This window comes from Tachysurus fulvidraco, chromosome 3, assembly GCF_022655615.1.
Source record: "Tachysurus fulvidraco isolate hzauxx_2018 chromosome 3, HZAU_PFXX_2.0, whole genome shotgun sequence".
Lineage (NCBI taxonomy): Eukaryota > Metazoa > Chordata > Actinopteri > Siluriformes > Bagridae > Tachysurus > Tachysurus fulvidraco.
In genome coordinates this window covers 4,159,099-4,185,365 of record NC_062520.1, presented here as the reverse complement: position 1 = coordinate 4,185,365, position 26,267 = coordinate 4,159,099, and the positions used below count along the sequence as shown (strand labels likewise).

Here is a 26,267-nt window from a genome sequence, read left to right as displayed (position 1 = left end):
TCCTCCTCCTCCTCCTCCTCCTCCTCCTCCTCCTCCTCCTCTCTCTTCCTCCTCCTCCCCCTCCTCCCCCTCCCCCTCTTCCTCCTCCCCCTCCTCTTCCTCCCCTCTTCCCCCTCCTCCTCCTCCCCCTCCTCTATCTTCCTCCTCCTCCTCCCCCTCCTCTTCCTCCTCCTCCTCCTCCTCCTCCTCATCCGCCTCATATGCCACAATTATATGACTTGACAGCTAAAGAAATGCCTTCAAATGATTTTTACTCCTCATTAGTAACTCATTTTCAGCAGAAGATAAGACAAGCCCAGACTTTACACTATTATTTGACTTCCTTTGTGGTTATTGTACATTTTATTATTTTTCAATTATTATAAATAGCTAATTCTTATTATTTTATTGTAGTCCTGATAGAAAGATACACACACACAAGTCTCAGCATTATAAAAAAAAGATTACGTTTTGCATTCGCTCATTTAGCAACACGTACAACACAAAAGCGTCGCTCGAACCTTAGCTCTGAGAAAGACGAGGCATTTAATAAACTCAAAGCAGCACAGAGTGAGACGAGGTTTAAAGCCCGAGCCGTACAGAGCCTCACATTAACATCTCCTACATTTGCCCGGAGTAATTTTCTCTGCTGAAACGTTAGACCGTTACATGCTAATGATCCCAGCTAACTTCCTCAGAAGCAGTACAGAGGCTATATTTAGGTCCTTCAGATGCCTGTGTGTATTGATGTGTTAAAAAAAAAAAAAGAAAGGTGGAATGGACCACTGCCAACAGTCCAGATGTACAGATTGATCCCAGAGCAGGTTCTTGGTCCAGAGACATAGTTCGATCTGTATGATCTCTAGAAAGATGTGCACACCATCTGTCCTGGTGAATCTAATCAAATATCTCTACTTCTTTCATGTTATACAACCGACACTGTCTCTTACAGTGCGAACGCTACCATCGTTTAGCATCGTTCACTGGTGTGACTAGTATATACGGTTAAATGATGTTAAATATATGCCTGTCTACTGTACTGATGAATTTTATTTCATATTAATAAGCTTAAAACATTCTCTATTCTCTAAGTATTCAGAAATAGCTAATGTGAGATGGAAAAAGTGGGTGGGGCTTCCAGGGTGTCAGCTGATATCAGAGAGTCCATAACACCAGCTGTCAATCATTCCAGATTGATATGTAGTTTGGCTTAGGTGTATAGCTTCGGGGGAAGTCGTGGCCTAATGGTTAGAGAGTCTGACTCCTAACCCTAAGGTTGTGGGTTCGGGTCTCGGGCCGGCAATACCACGGCTGAGGTGCCCTTGAGCAAGACACCGAACCCCCCAACTGCTCCCCGGGCGCTGCAGCATAAATGGCTGCCCACTGCTCCGGGTGTGTGTTCACGGTGTGTGTGTTCACTGCTGTGTGTGCGCACTTTGGATGGGTTAAATGCAGAGATCAAATTCTGAGTATGGGTCACCGTACTTAGCCGTATGTCACGTCATAGCTTCAATGCAAATGTGTAAAGGTTGAAAGGACTGGTAGTGCATTCATAGCACAGAAGAAACTCTAAAAAAAAGGATAAAGTCACAAAGATCTGTGAAACTGTGAAAGAGTGCCTCCTAAATGAGACTAAATCTTCCACTAATGCCACTGCAGAGTATATATATCAAGAGTCAAGAGTCAAGAGAGAGTCAAGAAGCTTTTTATTGTCATTTCAACCATATATAGCTGTTGCAGTACACAGTGAAATGAGACAACGTTTCTCCAGGATCAAGGTGCTACATAAAACAAAGACAGGGCTAAGGACATGTAAGTAGTCTTAGCCACATAAAGTGCAACTGTGCAACCTGGTGCAAACAGTGCAGGACAAGACAAGCAAGACAGTGCAGGACAAAAGACAGTGCAGGACAAAAAACAGTGCAGACATTAAGTTACAAGACAATACAAAAAGTACAAAAAATGCAATACACAAAAGACAATAAACAGTAACAGAAACAGCGCCGACCGACCGGTGTACATACTGAATGTTCAAACAGTATTTTGTGCAGTAAAAGAATGAACAGCAGCAGGTTCTTAGCAGCAGGTCCTTTGGATTATATATGGAGTTGTGCAAAAAACAGCAGATGACTGAGATATTGTCCAATATGTGCAAAAACAGCAGAAAAGTGTGCAAAACAGTGTGTGTGTTTTGTGAGGTTCTGTGCAGTCCATACAGATGATGTGTGTGTATGTTGTGCTCAGTATAGTACAGTTCGGTTATTGAGAAGTCTGATGGCTTGTGGGAAGAAACTGTTACGCAGTCTGGTCGTGAGGGCCCGAATGCTTCGGTACCTTTTTCCAGACGGCAGGAGGGTGAAGAGTGTGTGTGAGGGGTGTGTGGGGTCATCCACAATGCTGTTGCCTTTGCGGACGCAGCGTGTGGTGTAAGTGTCCATGATAGAGGGAAGAGAGACCCCAATGATCTTCTCCGCTGTCCTCACTATCCGCTGCAGGGTTTTGCGATCCGAGATCGTACAGTTCCCAAACCAGACAGTGATGCAGCTGCTCAGGATGCTCTCAATGGTCCCTCTGTAGAACATGGTCAGGGTTGGGGGAGGGAGATGTGCCTTTCTCAGCCTTCGGAGGAAGTAGAGACGCTGCTGGGCTTTCTTGGTGATGGCGCCATATGTATATATGTATATATGTATATATGTAAACATGTATGTTTGTATGATCTAGGTTCATGATGTTAAATATGAGCCTAGTGCAGGAGTCGGCAACCTTAAACACCCAGACAGCCATTTGGAGCCATTTCCCACAGAAAAAATACCACAGAGAGCCTCAAAACCCCTTTTGACATCTAAAATGAAGAGAACGCCGCATATATCGTTTTTTACCTTTATGGAAAGTATAGAAAAAACTGTAGTGTGTCGCATTTATGGAATCAATGACCTGCTACCGAGTAAACGGCATTTTATTTCTGCAGGCAAACGAAACTATTTTGAACAGTTTGAACTAACCTTAACAAAAAAAAGACACTGGGTTGAAGGTTAAATGCTCAAAGGACATTGTTCAATGTCTAATTGAGTCATCTCCGTATTTATGACGTCAAAATTTTAACTTGTCGGCTGCAGCAAACCAAAAATGCTTCTGCTTCTGTGTCGGATTTCGCGAGTCGGCGGTTATGACGCGTATTTTGAGCGACAAACAAATTAAACACGGTTTATTTAAATGTTACAAGAGCATCTTAATCTTAAAATTTCATTTTTAAAAACTAACTAACTAACTAAAATAAAATTTTATACACTCTTATTAGGATGATCTGCAATAAGACACCATGCAAAAAGGCCTTACTTTATTATCAGCAAACAAACACACACACACACACGGGTTTCTCCACATCTCTGGTTTCAGAGAAAGCTGTTAGAGTATTACTAGGAAGAGGAAGAGAACAGAGTAAGGTAGAAGTGACAGTAAAGGTTGTTACACACAGATCCAACTTTCCAGCTCGTTCTCTATACACTCTATTAATGATCAATACTAAGTGCTCGAAATATCAGCATTGTTCCTGAAAAAACACAGAAGAAACCTGGTGATGATGGAGGATTGTCACTATCTACTGAGCAAAAGTATATCCGTAGTTTTTTACCTGTGCATTTGCCTACAAAGCTAGAATATGAGTAGAATTCTCTGGTAGAGGTCTTCACGGATCCACTTTGATCCGAAAACCCGAGGTCCGACCAGAGATAATTAAAATTATAAGATGAATGTGTTTTTACCGAATGGACCTAAGAAGAAGCTAATTTTTTTTTAAACAGACCTGTCAATCAATTTTGATTCCACGCTGTAGCGGTTACTTTTCTGTCTGATTGGTGCGTGCAGGGATGCATTGGTGTGTGCAACATTCGGGTCCAGTCGGATTAAAAAAAAATTACCAACCGTTCGGGTCGGACTCGGGTCAAATCTTTTCGGATTTGTCTCGGGTCGGGTCTTTCTTAAAAACAAAATTCTGCACGTCAGGTCCGGGTAAAAACTGATTCGGGTCACTTGCATTTCTTTAGACCCGAGAAGACCTCTACTCTCTGGTCTCCCCTAGAAAAATTGGGGTAATCATGGACATTCAACTGTCCTGTTCCTTGTTAATGTTGTTAATGTGACTCGCTCAAGTCAGTTTCTTCTCTACAACATCAGAAGTATTGTTCCATTTTTATCCACACAGGCTGCTCAGGTGTTTGTTCAGTCTCTTGTCATTTCAAGACCGGACTACTGCAACTCTCTGCTGGCAGGTTTACCTCTGAACACAATTCATCCTCTGCAAATAATCCAAAAATACTCCGCTCCCTCCGCTGGCTTCTTCTAGCTTCACGCATCAGATTCAATACAATTATGCTTGCCTACAAAGCTGAAAATGTACCAGCTCCCTCTTACATCAACGCACTTCGTACTGCACCGCGCTCCCTCTGACCTACCAGCACTGGTCCCACCATCAGGGTAAGAGGTCTGTATACGTCAAGACTCTTTTTGTTCTGGCACCAAAGTGGTGAAATAAACATCCCCTAGCTGTCTAAACAGCTGAGCCACTGACAGGCTTGAAACATTGGGTGAAGACCAACCTCTTCCTTAAACACTTAAACTAGTGCTTATTTTGGGTCACGACAGTAAATATTCACTTTATTCAGTTAAGAAACTCTTAATTTCATTATATTTGAAGGCTTCAAGTGTAATAACAAATGGAAGCTAATGCTTGCAGGTCTTGGTTGCTAATATCAAAGTTAAGCGCAGAGAACTCAAACCTGCATTTGAGCAAAAGGGTTTGAGTCATAGCTTAGATTTCATCACAGTTTTACATATAGTTTTTTAATAATAAAAGCTTCAGCAAAGAATCCAAACCATGAACATTCATTCTTTCATTCATTTACTACCGCTTATCTGAACTACCTCGGGTCACGGGGAGCCTGTGCCTATCTCAGGCGTAATCGGGCATCGAGGCAGGATATACCCTGGACGGAGTGCCAACCCATCACAGGGCACACACACACTCTCATTCACTCACCCACTACGGACAATTTTCCAGAGATGCCAATCAACCTACCATGCATGTCTTTGGACCGGTGGAGGAAACCGGAGTACCCGGAGGAAACCCCCGAGGCACTGAATCCTGAATAAAGTGCTCAGAGTGCTGAAGAGATAAAAAAAAAAAGACTAGCTAGCATAAAATCAGAACGAAGACACCACCCTGTTTGTAATGCACAATAGATTATACAAAACCAAATAGTTATTAGTGGGCATGGAAACATGTTTAGTGATGCATTCATGTGATTTGAATGACACACAAGTGAGACTCAGGTAACACAAGGAGGTCCAGCCAGTTTGGCTGCAGGTCCACCAGCTCCTTGTTGGATTAGATTGGACACCCTAGAGTTTACGTGTCATTAGCTGTTGTTTGCTTCATGGTTTCTCCAGCTTCTATGCCAGCTCCTCCTGCTCCACACCCTTTGATACTGTTTCCAGCTGTCCTGCAGGATTAGTCTTGCTGTGTCTGGTTTGTCTGACTGAATCCCCTATGAGTCATTCTGTAGTCATAGTCTGCATAAATGTGAATATTTGTTTGTCTATAGTGCAACCAAAACCTTGCACATGCTTAGATTTATTCTTTAGAATTATTATTTTGTTTTTAGTGCACAGCCCAGGTTCCCTTGTTCCAAGTTCTACTGAGGACCTTATTCTGGATTTACATGTGGTTAATCTTTGTCTCTGCATACTTCCTGCTAAAGCATTACACCAGAACAGTATGTTCCTCAACCCTCATGTGATCTCTGGCCACCTGCAGTGCAAACTAGAGGTCTTCACGAGTCCACTTAGATCGAAAACGTGAGGTCCGACCCGAGACCCGAGCGGGTTTGGGTCTAAATGTTTCATGTGTGCCTCGGACACGGGTCAGGTATAATAATAGCGGCATCGGGTCTCGGGTAAATTAAAATGAATGTGTTTTTACCGAACGGACCCGAGAAGACCCGAACTACTGTATCTCGTGTGTGTGCATCGACTCGAGTCCTTTTCCAACCTCTCCTCTGTTTGCCAAGACTGTTTGCGATATCGTGTGACTGGCGGTAAGCTAATTTTCGTTGAAACAGACCTGTCAATAAATTTTGAATCCACGCTGTAGCGGTTACACTAAAGAAACATTCGGGTCCAGTCGGGTTAAAAAAGAATTGCCGTCGGGTCGGATTCGGGTCAATTTTTTTTTTTTGACGACATGTCGCTGGCGGTAACCTAATTTTCGTTGAAACAGACCTGTCAATCAATTTTGAATCCACACTGTAGCGGTTACTTTAGTGTAGAGTTACGCAACATTCGGGTCCAGTCGGGTTAAAAAAAAAATTGCCGTCGGACTCGGGTCTCATTTTTTCGGGTTTTGTCTCGGCACATTCGCCTCACACCTCAGGGGTCGGGGTTCGATTCCCGCCTCTGCCTTGTGTGTGTGGAGTTTGCATGTTCTCCCCGTGCCTCAGGGGTTTCCTCCGGGTACTCCGGTTTCCTCCCCCGGTCCAAAGACATACATGGTAGGTTGATTGGCATCTCTGGAAAATTGTCCATAGTGTGTGATTGCGTGAGTAAATGAGAGTGTGTGTGCCCTGCGATGGGTTGGCACTCCGTCCAGTCTAGTCTAGTGCAAACCCAGGAAATGTTCTTTAACCTTGACAGGCTAACAGATGTTATGTCAGTATGTTTCAGTGTGACCTATCGTACAGCTCTCTGTAGCACCAACAATGGTTTGGCCTCTGGCTTACACATACCCAAGATAACAGCATGTTGTTAAACTTGCATATGCCCTCCATCTGACCTCCACATACTGCCCCCTTAAATCAAAAGAACATCAAATCCATGTTTCTAACACAGTATTTTGAAACACCAGGTAAATAGTGTGCACTATCCCCTGTAGTGAAAAGTCAAGAGAACATTATGTTCCACACTTTGATCCCCAGATACAGCCATTCAAGAGAAAACTTGAAACAACATTATATTCCAAAACAGACATTTGATCATCGATCTCCCACAAACCCAGGAGGATAGTACATTCAAAAATCCTTAATATGATATTTGGCTTCCTGTGCAGGGTAAAACTGAGAGGTTGTTCGGATGTTCCACCCTTCATACTGTATGTTCTCCAACACCAAGTGTCACATTTCAATCTTCATCCTTCCAACAGAAAAATAATCCTGGACCCTGGACAAATGTTATATTACAATAGCAAAATATGAACTTTGGCCTAAACATACTACCATCTAGAGAATAACATGTGAACATCATGGTGCTCCACATACTACTCACATTAGAAAGAGCAGTATTTTAAATTTCATATGACCTTTGACCATCTCAGACTGGATTTGAAAAAATGTTATGCTCCATCACCAAAATATGAACTCTGGCCTTCACATAAAGCCCTGTGAAAACCTGAAAGAACTGTATGTTCCATAACTTTCAAATGACCTCCACTTACTACACTGCTCACATGCTGTCAACCTTCATGCAACCTCTGGTGTCCTCAGAGTTATAAATATGGAAGATTGCTACAGTATGTTCCACCATTACATTTGAACCTTAGCTTCCAGATATTGCCATGTGGACTGTAAACCTGAGAGAACATCATGTTCCGCAACCATTATATGCCATATGGCCTGCACCATTTCACCACAACTTCAACATAGCGCAGTATGTATAGTAGACCTAAGAGAACTATAGGTTCCTCCACCTACTGAGCTCTGACATCTACTGCCCTCTGTAATGGCCACTTGAGAGAACAGTATGTTCCACAACTCTACTACAAATGCATAAACATGTACAAGCATATGGTCCATTAGAAGCTCCCTAGAGTGTAGGTCACTCACAGGCCAGAGCCACATAAAGGGGGTTTTTATTTTCCCTTACATAACACTGGGGTAAAGCTTTGCCTAATGCCTCTCCTTCTTCAGGCCTTCTCTGAGAAAGGCTTTACTTTCCGCTTTCAAGAAAGCACCCGATTACATAATCTGCCTTTTTCCATACATTTCACAGGCTTTGTGCAAAGAAATAGCAAGAAAATACCTCAGGCACCAACCTACTAGATAGCATATGAATGAGAAAACACACACACTAATCACAGAAGAGGCAAGGCAGAGCTTTATGATAACACTGCAGTCAATCATAGTGCTAAAGGCGTTCATGTAGGCCTACATGACCCTATCGGACCCGTGCGATAGAGTTCAGCATCGCTCTATTAGTGCTGTCATTCATGCCTCGGATAGCGAGGACGAGCAGAAGGAAGGCAGGCAGAGAGGAACAGAAAAGCAGAGGCGAAAAGGGAGAATGTGAAAGAGAGAGTGAGAATCTGAGGATGAGAAAGCCAATAATCACCCTGTCTCAACAGTAAATCAGCCACATTATTCACTTCCTTTTCAGATGACATATTTGTCACTGCATACGTGTCACTGTGAATGTTTCATGGCGTACTAGATGACTAATAATCCAGACTGCTGTTCTACTCTCCGGAGATATTTAGCATCTGGTTCACGGGTGAAAAGTGTCTTTCCAGCAGCATCTAACATAAAAGATGATATACAGATGGAATTCTCAAAAGCAGCATATATCCTATTCTCACCTGCGATTTAGTGGATAATCTCACCTGCATTGTGTACCAATGAGCTGCTGATGTAATTACAAAGACTGTCCCATGCTCATCCCAGGACATATTCCCTGTTGCTGCCCCTGTTGTCACCAAAACAGCTTTTACCCATCCACAAGACCTTTAAAGATGTGCTGGGGCATCTGGTACAAAGACATTAGTGGAAGATCTTTAGATCCTGTAATTTGTGACAAGCACATGCCATAGATGCTTGATTGAATTATTCATTCATTCATTTTCTACCGCTTATCCGAACTACCTCGGGCCACGGGGAGCCTGTGCCTATCTCAGGCGTCATTAGGCATCGAGGCAGGATACACCCTGGACGGAGTGCCAACCCATCGCAGGGCACACACACACTCTCATTCACTCAAGCAATCACACACAATAGACAATTTTCCAGAGACGCCAATCAAAGTAGCATGCACATGAATGCCAGAACCCAGGGTTTCACAGCAGAACATTGTCCAGAGCATCAGACTGCCCCTGCCATCTTGCCTTCTTCCATAGTGCATCCTGATGCCATCTCCTCCATTGGTAAGTGACACACCAATGCACCAGGTCATCCACATGATGAAAAAGAATTTGTGATTCATCAGACCACACCACCTTATTCTATTGCTCCTTGCTCCAGTTCTGATGCTCACTGATCCATTGTAAGAGCTTTTGGTGTTGGACAGGTGTCAGTATTGGTGCTCTGACTGGTCTGCAGCTGTGCAGCTCCATACTAGAGGTCTTCTCAGGTCTAAAAAATGTACCCGACCAAAGTGACCCAAATCACTTTGTACCCGAACCCGACGTGCATATATATATATATAGTTGTTTTTTTTTTAGAAAGACCAGACCCGAGACAGACCCAAAAAAATTAGACCCGAATCCGACCCGACGGCAATTCTTTTTTAACCCGACCGGACCCGAATGTTTCTTTAGTGTAACCGCTACAGCGTGGATTCAAAATTGATTGACAGGTCTGTTTCAACGAAAATTAGCTTACCGCCAGTCACACGATATCGCAAACAGTCTTGGCAAACAGAGGAGAGGTTGGAAAAGAAGTCGAGTCCATGAACACACGTGATACAGTAGTTCGGGTCTTCTCGGGTCCGTTCGGTAAAAACACATTCATTTTAAATTACCCGAGACCCGATGCCGCTATTATTATACCTGACCCGTGTCCGAGGCACACGTGAAACTTTTAGACCCGAGCCCACTCGGGTCTCGGTTCGGACCTCGGGTCTTCGGATCTAAGTGGACCCGTTAAGACCTCTACTCCATACACAACAAGCTGTGATTCATTGTGTGTTCTGACACTGACTGAGAACTGTATCCTTGCTGTCTAATATATCCCACCCCTTTTCAGGTGCCACTGTAATGAGATAATCGATGTTTATTCGTTTAACCAGTCGATGGGTCAGATGTGTAGATTCAACTTTTTCCTAAAGCTTTTGAAAAAGCATCATAAACTCACAACTTTTAGTTTCTAACCGGATCACTGAGTGTATGCTGAGCAGAGTGTGTGCTGCCTCATGAGTCAGTGTGAAGCCAGACAGCACAGCTGGTCTGTACAAGCATGGAGATGCAGAGTGACTCCATTCACCATAACGACAGCTGAATGGACTTATTCATCACAGTGCATCATCGTTAGCTGTCAATCATCCTATCCTCTTCTTCATAGCACTAACCACGAAACAAAAAACCATGGCTGTGTTTCAAATGTCATGCTGGTGTATTCATTTAAATTTTCAATCCATATAAATAGACATTGTCACAAACCAGCTGTGGATTTTGATCCCTAACAAACACTAAACTCTTGGAATTAAACTCGTGGAGATGACCTGATGAAGGAACCTTGCGAGGAACCAGACTTCCAAGGGAACCCATGCTCTTCTATTTGACACCAGACCTGACACCAACTCTGTGGAGGTTCAACATCAGTTGATTGTGAATAATTATCCTGAAATAGCAGAGGAAAGTTTCAGAGTTCTCAAATTTACCGTATTCAAGTGAGCCGGGTGTGTGTTCATGGTGTGTGTGTGTGTTCACTGCTGTGTGTGTGCGCACTTTGGATGGGTTTAATGCAGAGAACAAATCCTGAGTATGGGTCATGAACTTAGCTGTATGTCACTTCACTCACATACTACTTAGCATGTTTCTGTTAAATTTGGCCAACTACTGTAATATACACCCTCTCATTGATCCAGATCTAGTCATGTTGAAGGACCTTGTTTGCTTATGGTAAACACAGCACTAGTTCAATGCTCCCAGTATGGGCCCCCTTGGGGAATAGACCTGATTTAATACAGGAATGTGTGAACTTAAATACCCTTATTAAGGGTACAAAAAAAAAAACAAAGTGCGCTCTGCCGGAATTAAGGTTCCTGGACACCACCAATAAAGCTAGATCAAAAGGTGGTTTCCACAGGAGAGTGTCTTTCAACCGCTCAATCCATAGGTCCTGGACCGGTTCAGTCTATAAAAGGTGAGATCACCACTTGCAAGATAACGAGTGACAATCATGTGCAATGCCATAGTAAAACTGGGTGAATTAAAAGCTGGCAATGAAGAAAACACTTCATGGGAGTGACTAAGGGGCTTTTTACTCCTGGTCACTTCATGCGTTTTGTGTGATCTATTAGCTATACGATTAGCTATCCGGTGGTAAAAAGACCAGGTCTAAACGCCCTCCGAAACGTTTTAGAGACGAATATAAATCTGATCCTTCAAATCCCTTCAGGAGGTGGTCTGGGAGATGAAACTGGACAGGTGTAAATGAATGTGGTTGTTCAAGCCACATACGTCAGCGCTATACTCCTCCCAAACGGAAGTACGTCACTCGCAGGTGACTCACGAGTCGTGCATCACGCCAGAAACAAATAACATGGATGACACGCAGGCACTATGGAGCGATGAAAGCGTCCAACAAAAACATATAGAAACAAAAGTATATTTAAGTATATACACCAAAGCGTGTTCCATTTCAATTACCCCGGAAATGAGGTAAATATATATATTTGCATTTTGGGCGGGAGTAGAAAGATCGGATCGATATCCGATTCTTCTGAGACGCACTTATGTGGCCTGATTTGAACAGAATTGAAGCCTTATGTTTTGGACAGTCAGGTTTAGAAGCCTGACAGGTTTGTTGTTTACAATGAAGAAGCTACCTTCAGAATCTGACTGTGGATCATGTTCAAGACGTCAATCACAGAAACTGGTAACTCTTGCTGGAGTTGTACTGTATGTCATCCTGGTCTCTTTGCACATTGAAAATATTTGTGCTGTTTACAATCTGTGTTGTTTTACAGACTGCCTTTAAACAATTTAGTAAAACCACTCTCTCCATGGCAGGAAAGCTACCAACACAGAGCATGGCTGACATATGCTTCCTCTGAGACTCATGGAGCTAGCACTTTTTTTTTCAAACTATTTTTCATGCAACAATAGAGTGCAGCTGAACATGACCTCACAGATGCCCCTGATGTCTAGTGTCACCCTTATTTACCCAGGCACTATGGTCAGATTTGTTATCTTGGAAACCTAGCCATGGGTGGCAGTGGCATCTTCTGGGATTTGATCTCACAATCTCCAGACCATAAGCTTTGTGCTATTCTGCTGCACGATTCAGGAAGCTTAATATAATGCAATTTAAACAAAGAAAACTTTCTATGACCCTTTTCATAAATTAGAATAGTCTGCCTCGTATTAGAAGGCAAGCATTGTCCTGAGTTGCACTGCGTGATTAATGATGTATGAGTCACCTGTCCTTCAGATAACATACAAACCTGTTTGTTCGTTTAACATCTGAAAATCCAAGCAGTTTTGTTTTAATTCATTCCCATAGCCTGGGGAGCAACAAAGATCTTATAAGCTATGCTCTAATTCACCTTGCAAGATGTTTGCTTTGAGGGGCTTAGTGGTTAGCACGTTCGCCTCGCACCTCCAGGGTTGGGGGTTCGATTCCCGCCTCCGCCTTGTGTGTGTGGAGTTTGCCTGTTCTCCCCGTGCCTCGGGGGTTTCCTCCAAATACTCCGATTTCCTCCCCCGGTCCAAAGACATTCATAGTAGGTTGATTGGCATCTCTGGAAAATTGTCCGTAGTGTGTGATTGTGTGTGTGAGTGAATGAGAGAGTGTGTGTGCCCTGTGATGGGTAGGCACTCCGTCCAGAGTGTATCCTGCCTCGATGCTCGATGACACCTGAGATAGGTACAGGCTCCCCGTGACCCGAGAAGGTCGGATAATGAAAGATGTTTGCTTTGGAAATCACAGGACGCTAGGGTGCAATACCCATGCAAAAAAAAAACTGCTATGCATACTGTAGCAAGAGTAGCATTTTTAATACAATCACAATTTATAAGCCTTCTAGAGGCAAGTATATCCCAGCATTCCTGAGAAAAAACACGCTGCATTACAGTATAATGTATCAAATCCAATTTTTTTAAGTGAATATCAAATTCTCAGCACTAAGCAGAGAAAGACATGACAAATATTTTCTAAATATTAAAACCATGGCTGACTGTAAGTGCTGCTCCATAAAGTTACTTTTAATTGACAATGCCATTTGGTATTATAATATTGTTAAGTAGATCGTATTCGCATTTGTGCTGTGTGACAATCGCATTATACAGAATGGGATTATAGAGTTCTGATTGAATCAGCTCCATTAGTTTGTTGTGACAGACGTATCGGCTTTTGTAGAGATGCTGTGGATGCAAAACACGAATCAGTTTGTTTTTTTTTACTTTTATTGTTAGCATTAGCATTAGACTCGAAGTCGTGTGCCGACATCAATCACTGTATTAAGAAAAAAACTTTGAGCACTCGATCAAACAAGTAACAGCGCCATTATCCAGAGCAACATTCATTCATTCATTCATTCATTCATTTTCTACCGCTTATCTGAACTACCTCGGGTCACGGGGAGCCTGTGTTTATCTCAGGCGTCATCGGGCATCGAGGCAGGATACACCCTGGACGGAGTGCCAACCCATCGCAGGGCACACACACACTCTCATTCACTCACACATTCACAACACTACGGACAATTTTCCAGAGATGTCAATCAACCTACCATGCATGTCTTTGGACCGGGGGAGGAAACCGGAGTACCCGGAGGAAACCCCCGAGGCACGGGGAGAACATGTAAACTCCACACACACAAGGCGGTGGCGGGAATCGAACCCCCAACTCTGAAGGTGTGAGGCGAACGTGCTAACCACTAAGCCACCGTGCACCCACAGAGCAACATATTTTATCTTATTTTTATACATCTTTTTACATTTGGGAAGTCGTGGCCTAATGGTTAACGAGTCTGACTCCTAACTCTAACGTTGTGGGTTCGAGTCTCGGGCTGGCCACGACTGAGGTGCCCTTGAGCAAGGCACCGAACCCCCCCAACTGCTCCCCGGGCACTATAGAATAAATGGCTGCCCACTGCTCCGGGTGTGTGTTCACTGCTGTGTGTTTGCACTTTGGATGGATTAAATGCAGAGAACAAATTCTGAGTATGGGTCACCGTACCTAGCCGTATGTCACATCACTTTCACTGAGCAATGGAGGGTTAAGGGCCTTGCTCAGGGGCCCAGCAATGGCAGCTTGCTGGACCTGGGATTTGAACTTCGCTAGTCAAACACCATAGGCGTGTAGTAGTAAATGAAACTAATGGGGTCTTCTGTTGTTGTACTGTAGCAGTTCCATCTCAAGCCTGTGAGATGCTTTTCTGCTCATCACTGTGGTAAAGAGTGGCTATCTGAGGAACCACAGCTTTCCTGTCAGATAGAATGAACACAAACTAATTATTCCAGCCAGTGTCCATTATCCAGAACACGCTCAGTCCCGGGTCTACTTGAGTTTCGTCAATCAGCTCTTAGGATAGGTACACAGTACATTATTAAAGACTCCAAGGAAAAACAGCCAAGGCTTATAAGAGCTCTCTGCTGCATGGATGCTTATAGAGCTTGCAGACAGATGAAAGCCATTGTGGTTATCAGCAGGGTCGCTCGATTACACACGGCATCGTGACCATTTCCTCCAAAATCAAAATCGCCAGGCACGATTGTGAGATCAAAGACCACTCAGCTCGTTCAGCCGTAGATCTTTTTCACGAAACAAAGTCAACGCAGTCATCTGTATGCCTGATGACCACAGGGCTTCTTTCGCATTTAAGGAAAACATGAAATGACAGGAAGAATAAAAAGGGTCTTGCGAGCAGGCAGTGACGTCAAGAGATAACGTAGACCGATCTACGAAAGGTCACGTCAAAAGATTAATAGCGATTCCACTTCTTTCTGCTTCAAACAAAAATAAACAAATAAAAATAAATAAATAAATAAATAAAAAACACAACAGAGAGTGAGTCACTCGGATCAAATGATCAAACCGTTTTCAGACAGCGCCAACATTAATCTTCAAGGTGATGAAGTGAAAATGTGAAAACGCAGCACTGGGATGCTGGCTGTCACAATAACGTCACTGACACCACACTCACTCGTTGCTATCTTATAGTGTTTTTCCACAAGTCTATTACACTTTGTAACACGCTATCTCTGTGTGTGTGTGTTAGCACTTAGTGGCAGTAAATTGTGCAGGAATGACTTTTGTCTCCTGGGTTCAGCTTGGTGTAAATTACATGCATTTTGGTCTCGGTAGAGTCCCGAGAACTTGCCGTAAGAACAGCATATAGATCCCATTTCTGTCTTCACATGCTCCATTGAGATGGCACACACACATAAAGGTGCTTCAGGTTAATAGAGATAGGACCGACGTGCTGAATGTCTGTGTGTATGTGCACTGATGCAGTAGCAATTTAGTGTATATAGTAGGTACGCAAGCGCTAAACATCCCCAGTGTCTAAATCATGTATGGAATTATATTATTTTACTCTGCACTTGGGGGGCACGGTGGCTTAGTGGTTAGCACATTCGCCTCACACCTCCAGGGTTCGATTCCCGCCTCCGCCTTATGTGTGTGGAGTTTGCATGTTCTCCCCGTGCCTCGGGGGTTTCCTCCGGGTACTCCAGTTTCTTTCACCGGTCCAAAGACATGCAGGGTAGGTTGATTGGCATCTCTGGAAAATTGTCCGTAGTGTGTGAGTGTGTGAGTGAATGAGAGTTTGTGTGTGCCCTGCGATGGGTTGGCACTCCGTCCAGGGTGTATCCTGCCTCGATGCCCGACGACGCCTGAGATAGGCACAGGCTCCCCGTGACCCGAGGTAGTTCGGATAAGTGGTAGAAAATGAGTGAGTGAGTGAGTGAGTGAGTGAGTGAGTGAGTGAGTGAGTGAGTGAGAGTGTCCTGCTCCCAAAATCTGAATGTTCTACTTCTATTTTTTTTTTTTTACAATTTAAATGAAAACTGATTGTCTACAACGCCACAGAGGATCGTTCAGCCGTAGCAGGCATTAAACGGGAACTAAAGGTCTGTGCATTAAACACAGAGTCTGCTTTTATCTTTTACCTTATTGTTTAATGTATTACTATAGCCTGAAAATTCATTCATTCATTCATTTTCTACCGCTTATCCAAACTACCTCGGGTCACGGGGAGCCTGTGCTGGGTTGGGGATTTGATTTCCGCCTCCGCTTTGTGTGTGTGGAGTTTGCATGTTCGGAGAAGTTCAGATAAGCGGTAGAAAATGAATGAATGAATGAATAAAAAAATGATTAATATTATGTTTTTCACTTTGTCAGTTTTTTCTTACAGCTGCACTGCAACGTCTGTTGTTAAAAGCGCTATAGAAATAAAATCGATTTGTTTCGAATTTGTCTTGTTATTATAATACGTCATAATACTAACAACTGAAACCGAAGGGAAAAAGTTCTTTGTTAGCATTTTATTTTTAATTTCAGGTTTTAAGGAAATGTTTAACTTTAAAGGTGATGTTCTAGTACAAGAAAAAAACTGACAAGAAAATGTAAAACTTTTAGAGGTGTATAATGTGATCTCTGTGGAAATGTGCAACGATTTATTTTTAGATTCTATTTATAGCAACAGGAATTGGATGTAACGTTGTATCTCGTCGTGTTCGTTATTTTCTGCTCCTGACCTTCGTGTGCCTGTTTGTGGATCATTATGGATCTGTTCATGATGACTGGGTTTACTGGGGTGTTTGACCAGGCTTCCTGTTCCAGACGCGATTATTGGAAAAAAGCATAAATACACACATTGTGTGTGTGTGTGTGTGTGTGTGTGTGTGTGTGTGTGTGTGTGTGTGTGTGTGTGTGTGTGTGTGTGTACAAACAACCTTCTCTCTCTCTCTCTCTCTCTCTCTCTCTCTCTCTCTCTCTCCTAACGTCAGTCTGCCATGCCGAGATTCACACCCAGGAGCCCTGCTGAGTCCTCGCTAACATATGGAATGCAATCAGAGCAGAAGTTTTGGTCAGACAGACCGCAGATCTACGGGAGTTCTCTAATCCACTTAAAAACAGAGAGAGACGAAAGCAGCTGAAATGCAAGCTGAACAGAAACAAACAAAAAAAAAAAAGGGCAGCATGTCGTTCAGGGTCGGTGGAGGCACTTTAGAATTGAACCACACTGTTTCTCATTAACCTCCTGATGAGTAGTGCTACTGAGGATGGGGCAGGACAAGGAGGTCACCAGAAGGAGAAGTGCTGGGGAAGAAATTCGGCACTTACCTTACACACACACACACACACACACACACACACACACACACACACACACACACACAGACTGGAGTTTGTGAAACTGAAGTAATAAGAAGAGGAGGAGTCTGTAGTGACGTGGCGAAACCCATTAGGCATGTATTAGGGTTTAGACATCTTTATTTATTCTGGTTGCTTTTTTTTTCCCTGACAAGTCTTCAGGAGAAAGGAGTTTTTTCTAGAGTTGCTTTTTTTGTCTAACTAACTTCAACAAAGAAGGAAAAAAAGAGAAGCTCGTTAGAGAAAGATACTCTAGCCGCTATAACATACTGTGAGCTAGAACTCATTTCAGGACTTTCACAATTATAGCTGAGTTTTAATTATCGTTTCCATAGTAACAGCATGTACACAGGAACATGAACTGTACAATGCAGTGTGTAATCATGGACATGGTGAAGTTTTGTGTAAAGAGATGTTTCTTTAACATTCGACGAAGGAGTCTCCAGTATCAGTGTGCTTCACACACAATAATAATGATGCTTCACACGCAGAACGCCAGCGATTTGAGTGGCAACGTACTGGACAAAACGGTTAAAGTCTGTGAGGTGTGTGTATGTGTGTAACCGGTAGGTGGGGGACCGTGAACGAGGAAGGGAGTGTGTGCTTGTCTGTGTGCTCTGGGGAGTGTAGTCCATGGCAACCATGTTTGAAGGCCACAGTGAACACTGAGAAGTGATGTTCATGGATTGTGGTGTGGAGTTCATGGATTATGGCAGGGAGTTTGTGGATTATGGAACGGAGTTCATTGAGTTTTTGGATTATGGAATGGAGTTTTTGGATTGTGACATGAAGTTTGTGGATTATGGAATGGAGTTTGTGGATTATGGAATGGAGTTTGTGGATTGAGACATGAAGTTTGTGGATTATAGAATGGAGTTTGTGGATTATGGAACGCAGTTCATTGAGTTTGTGGATTATGGAATGGAGTTTGTGGATTATGGAGTGGAGTTTGTGGATTGTGAAATGAAGTTTGTGGATTATAGAATGGAGTTTGTGGATTATGGAACGGAGTTCAATGAGTTTGTGGTTTATGGAATGGAGTTTGTGGATTATGGAATGGAGTTTGTGGATAATGGAATGGAGTTTGTGGATTATGGAATGGAGTTTGTGGATTATGGAATGGAGTTTGTGGATTATAGAATGGAGTTTGTGGATTATGGAATGGAATTTGTGGATTATGTAATGGACTTCATTGAGTTTGTGGATTATGGAATGGAGTTTGTGGATTGTGACATGAAGTTTGTGGATTATAGAATGGAGTTTGTGCATTATGGAACGGAGTTCAATGAGTTTGTGGATTATGGAATGGAGTTTGTGGACTATGGAATGGAATTTGTGGATTGTGACATGACGTTTGTGGATTATAGAATGGAGTTTGTGGATTATGGAACGGAGTTCATTGAGTTTGTGGATTATGGAATGGAGTTTGTGGATTGTGACATGAAGTTTGTGGATTATAGAATGGAGTTTGTGGATTATGGAACGCAGTTCATTGAGTTTGTGGATTATGGAACGGAGTTCAATGAGTTTGTGGTTTATGGAATGGAGTTTGTGGATTATGGAATGGAGTTTGTGGATTATGGAATGGAGTTTGTGGATTATGGAATGGAATTTGTGGATTATGGAATGGACTTCATTGAGTTTGTGGATTATGGAATGGAGTTTGTGGTTTGTGACATGAAGTTTGTGGATTATAGAATGGAGTTTGTGGATTATGGAACGGAGTTCAATGAGTTTGTGGATTATGGAATGGAGTTTGCAAAGTTTGTGGTTTGTGGTGAGGAGTTCGTGGACTGCCGTGCTGAGGCCATAACTAACTTCACTGTGTTAACAGTGACTCTGGATCACCCCATCAATGATGTATTCAATATGTCTATAGATCCATTAAAATTCAATTCATTTAAGATGGCACAGAGTTTGAGCAGGACTGTTTAATTTTCAGTTTGTCGAACACTAAATAAACCTCCATTAGTTATTGCACTTTAACAATGAACTTAAGGACTAAAAACAAGTAAAAGGTTGTAAACAACTCGTTCTGAGAAACCCACATACAAGAGGTTTGTGTTTACGCTAGAGAGAAACATTTACAGCCAGTGCTCAAGGGAAGAAGACACACACACACACACACTCACACACACACACTCACACAGACATACACACACATTCACACACACACACACACACACACACACACACTCACACTCACACACACACACACACACACACTCACACACACACACACAAACACACACACACTCACACACTCACACACACACGCACACACACACGCACACACACGCACACACACTCACACTCACACACACACACACACAAACACTCAGACTCTCTCTCTCTGTCGCTCTTAATGAAAATTAGCATGCCGTGTGTTGTGCGTGTGATTTAGTTTACACACACACACACACACACACACACACACACACACACACACCACAGCACCCTGTTTCATTGCAGATGCCAGGAGGAGTGATATTATAACAGATGACACTAGGAGCAGAAGGGCAGAATAAAGAGGAGAGAAATGTATTATTCTTCTATTCGTAATGGAGAGTTTGAAATTATTTAAAGCAGAAAGAGAAAGAATTGGAGATATATAAAGATGTACAGAGACATGGATAGAGAGGGATTCAGAAGGAGCGAGGGAGCGTGCTGTCGAATGCTATTTATAGACTGGAAGTCATGGAGCATGAGTAGACAGGAAAAGCCTCCTCCCCATCTCTCTCTCTCTCTCTCTCTCTCTCTCTCTCTCGCTCTCTCTCTGTGATGGGCTTTGAGTATGCATATCTATTGGCCCATGAACATGTAAGACATCTTGCCTCTGGCCTCGTACACAGATATACGCCTCAATGCAAACAAGACCTCACTAAAGCAGCCTGAATCCAAACGAGACAATCCCCGGCTTTTCTCGTGTTGCTTTGCATACAAGAAATAAGCGACATGGTAATATTTATAGACATGCCGTATTATAAAAAGGTCCACATCAAACTTACAGACATTCCCTCACCTAATTACTTTCTTCTATCGCACTACTGTGTGACACTGAAGCTTTTAAGAATCGCAGAATTTGCTGCTTAATTGAGAATATCTCGGATCTCGGCTTAACGCTGGATCTCGGAATCATGATATGTTCCACTGACGGGCACTTAGAGTAGAGTCGGTGAGTCATTTTTGCCTCAACGGATCACTGTCTGTGTTTTGACTCGCTGTAACGAAGAAGGTCACCTGGGGATAAGCGCTAAAGTGGACAACAGAATTAGTCTGCAGAGGGAACACAAAAGAACCCTGAGCTCGGTTCTCCACTATGTTCCTGGGGTGGAAGATGAGACTCTATACTACTAGCTTTCATACTGTGTCCTGAGCACATCTTATACCACAGTGGTACTGTAACAGCAGCTGCTCTGACCGCATTTCTGTTTGAAAAGCAAATCACAGGTTCTACTAAAACAGGTATGTTATTGTTTCCAGTATAGTAACAACTTGGACATGGACTTGTATGATGGACATTTCCATAATGCACGACGAACAACGGACAGATTAAAAACAAGTTATTTACAGTAACAAAGATAACCGTAATCGCTAACGCGGTTTTAAGGAGTCTCCAGTACCAGCGCTTTGTAGCTGGTGTGTTTAGGTGTGTTTAGGTTTCTGTTTAAAAGTCAATTATAAATGGATAAAAAACTGCAAGTTTTCCTTCATTATTAGATTCTTTAGTTGAAATGGTTGGCAAATTGTTGTGGAATAACAGGAATAAATCATTTTATCAAGCATACAGAATTTCTCTACTGTAGCAGCAGCATCACTATTATTATCTCATATTTATAAAACATAATAACATCCAACATAAAAGATAATAACCATCCCTGTATTACCACACCAGACATAATTATTAATTATTGTCACCCCTTTATTGCTCACTAGATCATATCATTGCCGTCATGCTTGTTATCTTGTAAATAATCACAATCCCTCCATTATCTCATAGATAAAGATTTGAAAAATTATGAAATAGTAAATAAAACCCATAGACTATCATACGGTTTAACAAATGATGAAATTAAGTACACCACCTTATATCATCCTACAATAGAAGACTAAGTTTAGACAGAGATAAATACCGGCTACCAGTTATCTCATCTTTTAATACATTATGCTGAAATTACACCAGCTTATAATCACATCCATACTCAGACTCTTAGTTATTGTCCAACATGATCTCATGATCAAAATAAGAGCCCATGAGATAATAACTGTCCACCAATTATCTTATACGTTAACAAACTACAATATAATTAACAACAGCTTACAAACTCACACATTAGCTGAGTGTTATTTAGCACTCTCAGTGTTATCTTGTACTTTGGCAGATTACAAGATAACTACTGTCCACCAATTATCTCATACTTGAACAAACTACGATATACTTAACAGACCATGAGATAATGACTGTCCACCATTTATCTCATAGCATTACTTCTACCATTATCTCTTAGTTCAGCAGACCATGTGAAAACTACATCACCTTACATCTTCATAAATTATCACACTATTGTGCATTTACTGTTTATACTTAAGGAGACTCTGAGATCTTTCATGTTCCCTGGATTATGAGATAACTCAGCATAAACTTATCTCACAATACAATACACAGCATGAAATTATTTTCACCAACTAATTTATTATACTTTTAGATCATTACCATTTAGCATCATCTCATACTTTAGTAGTCTAAGAGATAAATACAATGACGTATATTCTCCTATTATCTCAAATAGTTAATTTAGTTAAATAGTTAATCAAATATACACTCAAATATTCAGTGTGCCTCACTTATCTTATAATCCAGGAGATAATGAGACAATTACCATCCAAACACAGTCTGAAACTGTATCAGATAATGATGTAATTCCTATCCGTGATATTATCTCATAGTGATGCAGAACATGAGATATCCACCATCCTTGCTAATGGAGGTGAGAAGGAGTTTTTCCTCTTAATTATTTCCTACATTCAAAGTTATGATTTCAGCACAGCTTATGATTGACCCAAATTCCATGCTTATGCATCACATTCGCAGTGAATGAATTATATTAACTCCAACCAAAGCAAAAAAGTTAATGAACGGGAGACTTACAGGAAAGTAGAGAAGAAGAGCTCCAAACAAGATGGCTTCCAGCAGAACCAGTCCTGAAGCCCTGATGCTCTGAAAGATAAAAGGTTGACAGGAAACGTATGACTCATTTGAGATTCATTTATTCTCTGTCTTTTCCAGGAGATGTATTGAAGGCAAGACCTCGATTACAATGGTGTGGAAATCAGAGCTGAAAAGAAATTGCAGAAATAGGAACATGGTCATTGCACTGAAGCATTGTAACATGAACATTGAAGACAATATGAGCATGTGTACCAGGGTTAAAGCATGTGATGGATACTTCCAAGGGACAACGATGAAGCTTGTGGTTGTAAAATCTTCATCGTTTTCTTCTATAGTAGATCCATTACAGTAAATTACAGCTTACAAAATACACAACAATGAGAACATCTCTGGGGGCACGGTGGCTTAGTGGTTAGCACGTTCGCCTCACACCTCCAGGGTTGGGGGTTCGATTCCCACCTCCGCCTTGTGTGTGTGTGGAGTTTGCATGTTCTCCCCGTGCCTCGGGGGTTTCCTCCGGGTACTCCGGTTTCCTCCCCCGGTCCAAAGACATGCATGGTAGGTTGATTGGCATCTCTGGAAAATTGTCCGTAGTGTGTGAGTGTGTGAGTGAATAAGAGTGTGTGTGTGTGCCCTGTGATGGGTTGGCACTCCGTCCAGGGTGTATCCTGCCTCGATGCCCGATGACGCCTGAGATAGGCACAGGCAAGGGTTAGAAACCTTTCTCAATTGCCCAATATTGGCAGCTTGGCAGTGCTAGGGCTTGTACCCCAACAGTCCAAATCAACAACCCAGAGCCTTAAGCATGTACATTCATATTCAATACATATGTTTCGAATCCAAACAATTGTATAGTCCTTTACACTTCTAGATCTGACTCTGAGATCGGACTGAACTCCGTTCAATACATCTTCATTAAATAAAGCTTCAAACCATGACATCTCAGAACCGAGCTTTCGATATCCTCCTATTCGCCATACAGTTAAAGCGCATTTCTTCTTTACTACTCCTTACAGACCGCTAATGTACGCCCCACAGGCTAATGCCTTCTCTGTGAATAAGACGTACTCTTTTATGCGAGAGCTCCCGAATAATATGATTGAGCAGAAGCGACTGGAGGGCAAGCAGTGATGCATGTGAATAGATTTTCTCCACGCACAGCCGTGTTTCATGAAAAAATAGCGCCAAAAATAACCGCTGAGCACTCGACTCCAGATTACGGCCTATTTCAGACAGAGGGAGGAAAAAAGCTATCCTTCTAACATTCAATGCATGCATTAGTTGTAAAGGCACAGGGAGGAAAATAAAAATAAGGCTTTTCATCGGTAACAGGTATCGAAGACCTGCCAGGCATTCTGCAATCAAACAACCAATACCTGCCCCAAAAGCAGTGACTACATTAAAGAGTAGAAAAGGAAAAACAAAACAAAAAAAACGCTCAATCTGAACGCTGTTCTATTCACCCAGACTTCATGTCTTCATCATCCGGGATTGGGGTAGTGAAGAATACGGTAGATCTAAACACTGATGTTTAGGAAAACACTCATTCTGTGTTCAACACATACAGAAGGATGGTGTAGATACATGATCGGTGTCTACTGATACTTTTATAAGGCACTGCGAGTTGGCTGGATGAGTTTTTAACAATGAAATATTTCCCAAGAGAACTTCAGAAAAGCAGGTAAAACAGATCAACTTTTGGTTTGTGAACATATTGAAAAAAAAAAACATCAGTATTATATCAGTCAAACGATCCTAAAGCGGTGTATATATGAACACATGACAGCTGAGAGAGAGAGAGAGAGAGAGAGAGAGAGAGAGAGAGAGAGAATGTGAGTGAGAGAGTGAGGGAGAGAGAGAGAGAGAGAATGTTGAGGAGCTAGCTTGCTGAGTAGCGAGAGCGAGCTCGAGTAGAACTGTCGCTATATTCTGACTCTCTGATGTTATATTATACTCTATCTCTCTCTCTCTCTCTCTCTCTCTCTCTCTCTCTCTCTCTCTCTCTCTCCTCTATCTTCTCTCTCCTCTATCACCTCTCTCCTCTCTCTCTCTCCTCACTCTCTCTCTCTCTCTCTCTTCTCCTCTCTCTCTTCTCTCTCTCTCTCCTCTTCTCTCCTCTCTTTCTTCTTTCTCTCTATCTTCTTCCTTAAGATGTCCTTATAATATTATGGTTGATGTTTAAGTAGTTAAAGTGACCCAAAAAAGGAAAAAGGTTTCATTTTCATGTATTACACCAAAGCAAAGCTTCTCTTTGTCTCTGCAGCTTTACACTAACAGATTCTGTGTATAACTAATCAGCAGAGGACCAAATGAACAACTCAGGATTTTTTATTTTTTTACCTTTATATACTAAACTTATAGCGGCATGTTTTTCATCTCAGCAAAAAAATCACTCCACTACATGCACCGTTCAATTCAGCATCACTATCCAGTCCTGATATCTACTGGGTCGGTAACATCTCTGTCTATCTGATCGTCTTTCTCCACAGAATCTTGTCATCTTATTTTTCTCTGTGTGAGCAGTCTTATCCTCGATCCCCATCTCATGATGACAAAGCCATGCGTTCCACGTAGAACCGACCGTAAACTGGAGTGGGCCACTACAGGACTGCATGTGAACGCATGAGCAAAAAATACACACTGTAAACTCACAGGGCTATTAAACTAAACAACATAATCAGCAAACGCACACGAAGCTACTCATCAAATATTAAAGCTGCTCAGATTTTTATGGTCTAATGCACTGAAAGGTCACACCAAATCGATGGGAATCGTTACAGGAGCTGCTGACCGGCATTGATAACTGCGCTGCGTGTTGCTGTTCCTGATCTGCTCTGCTACACTCTGGAGAAAATTTACAAGAAACCTACGGTGTACACGTTTAAAGGGAATGTTTCTATATAAAAGTTACAATGGTTCTGTCATTTGACTCAGAAACACACTTTATTAAATGTTCTTTGTCTTAAGGTTGGATGGTCCTATGAAGAACTTTCAACATCCCTGGAACATTTCATTCATTCATTCATTCATTCATTCATTCATTCATTCATTCCTTCATTTTCTACCGCTTATCCGAACTTCTCGGGTCACGGGGAGCCTGTGCCTATCTCAGGCGTCATCGGGCATCGATGCAGGATACACCCTGGACGGAGTGCCAACCCATCGCAGGGCACACACACACTCTCATTCACTCACACACTCACACACTACGGACAATTTTTCCAGAGAAGCCAATCAACCTACCATGCATGTCTTTGGACCGGGGGAGGAAACCGGAGTACCCGGAGGAAACCCCTGATTCACGGGGAGAACGTTGGAACATTTCCATTACACAAAAGGTTTTCTTTAGTGGAAAAAGGTTCTTTAGACTGTAAAAAAAAGATCTTTACAGCACTAAGAAAAGAGGGTCTAAGAAAAGCAACCATTTATCAAAAGGTTCTTTGGGAACCAAAAATGGTTCGTTCTTTTCCATTGTTGCTAATACTCCTTTTTGGATCTTTCTGGCATTTTTTTTTAGTCTATGGAACCATAAAATGATGCTTTGTAGAACCATTTTGAAGAATTCCCTGAAAAGAACCAGATGGAGTTCTTCGAATCCCAGATTGTTGTGTCTTTTTAGAGTAATTGAGGATTTCCAAGTTTATCCAAGGGTTCTAGATAAACCCATTGTTCCAGACAAGGTTCTATTACCAGGATACATTATTAAAAACAAAGATGCCAGGAGGAACAAAGGGGTTTGCAGAGTGTTGCTTTAGAAGAACCAACTGTTCTGAAGGTTGAAGCCTTTACACAATGAGCAGAAGTAAAAAGCTGAGGTT

General features: G+C 42.2%; 1 protein-coding gene across 2 annotated transcripts in view; it reads right to left on the bottom strand.

The window, feature by feature from the left end:
* Positions 1-26,267, bottom strand: part of gpr158a (G protein-coupled receptor 158a) — a 114,294-nt gene that overhangs the window by 36,432 nt on the left and 51,595 nt on the right. For both annotated transcript variants that reach the window (XM_047811694.1, XM_047811695.1), the window contains exon 5: positions 22,429-22,497. In XM_047811694.1, coding sequence (XP_047667650.1) covers positions 22,429-22,497 — 69 coding nt within the window. The remainder of the gene's footprint in view (positions 1-22,428; positions 22,498-26,267) is intronic.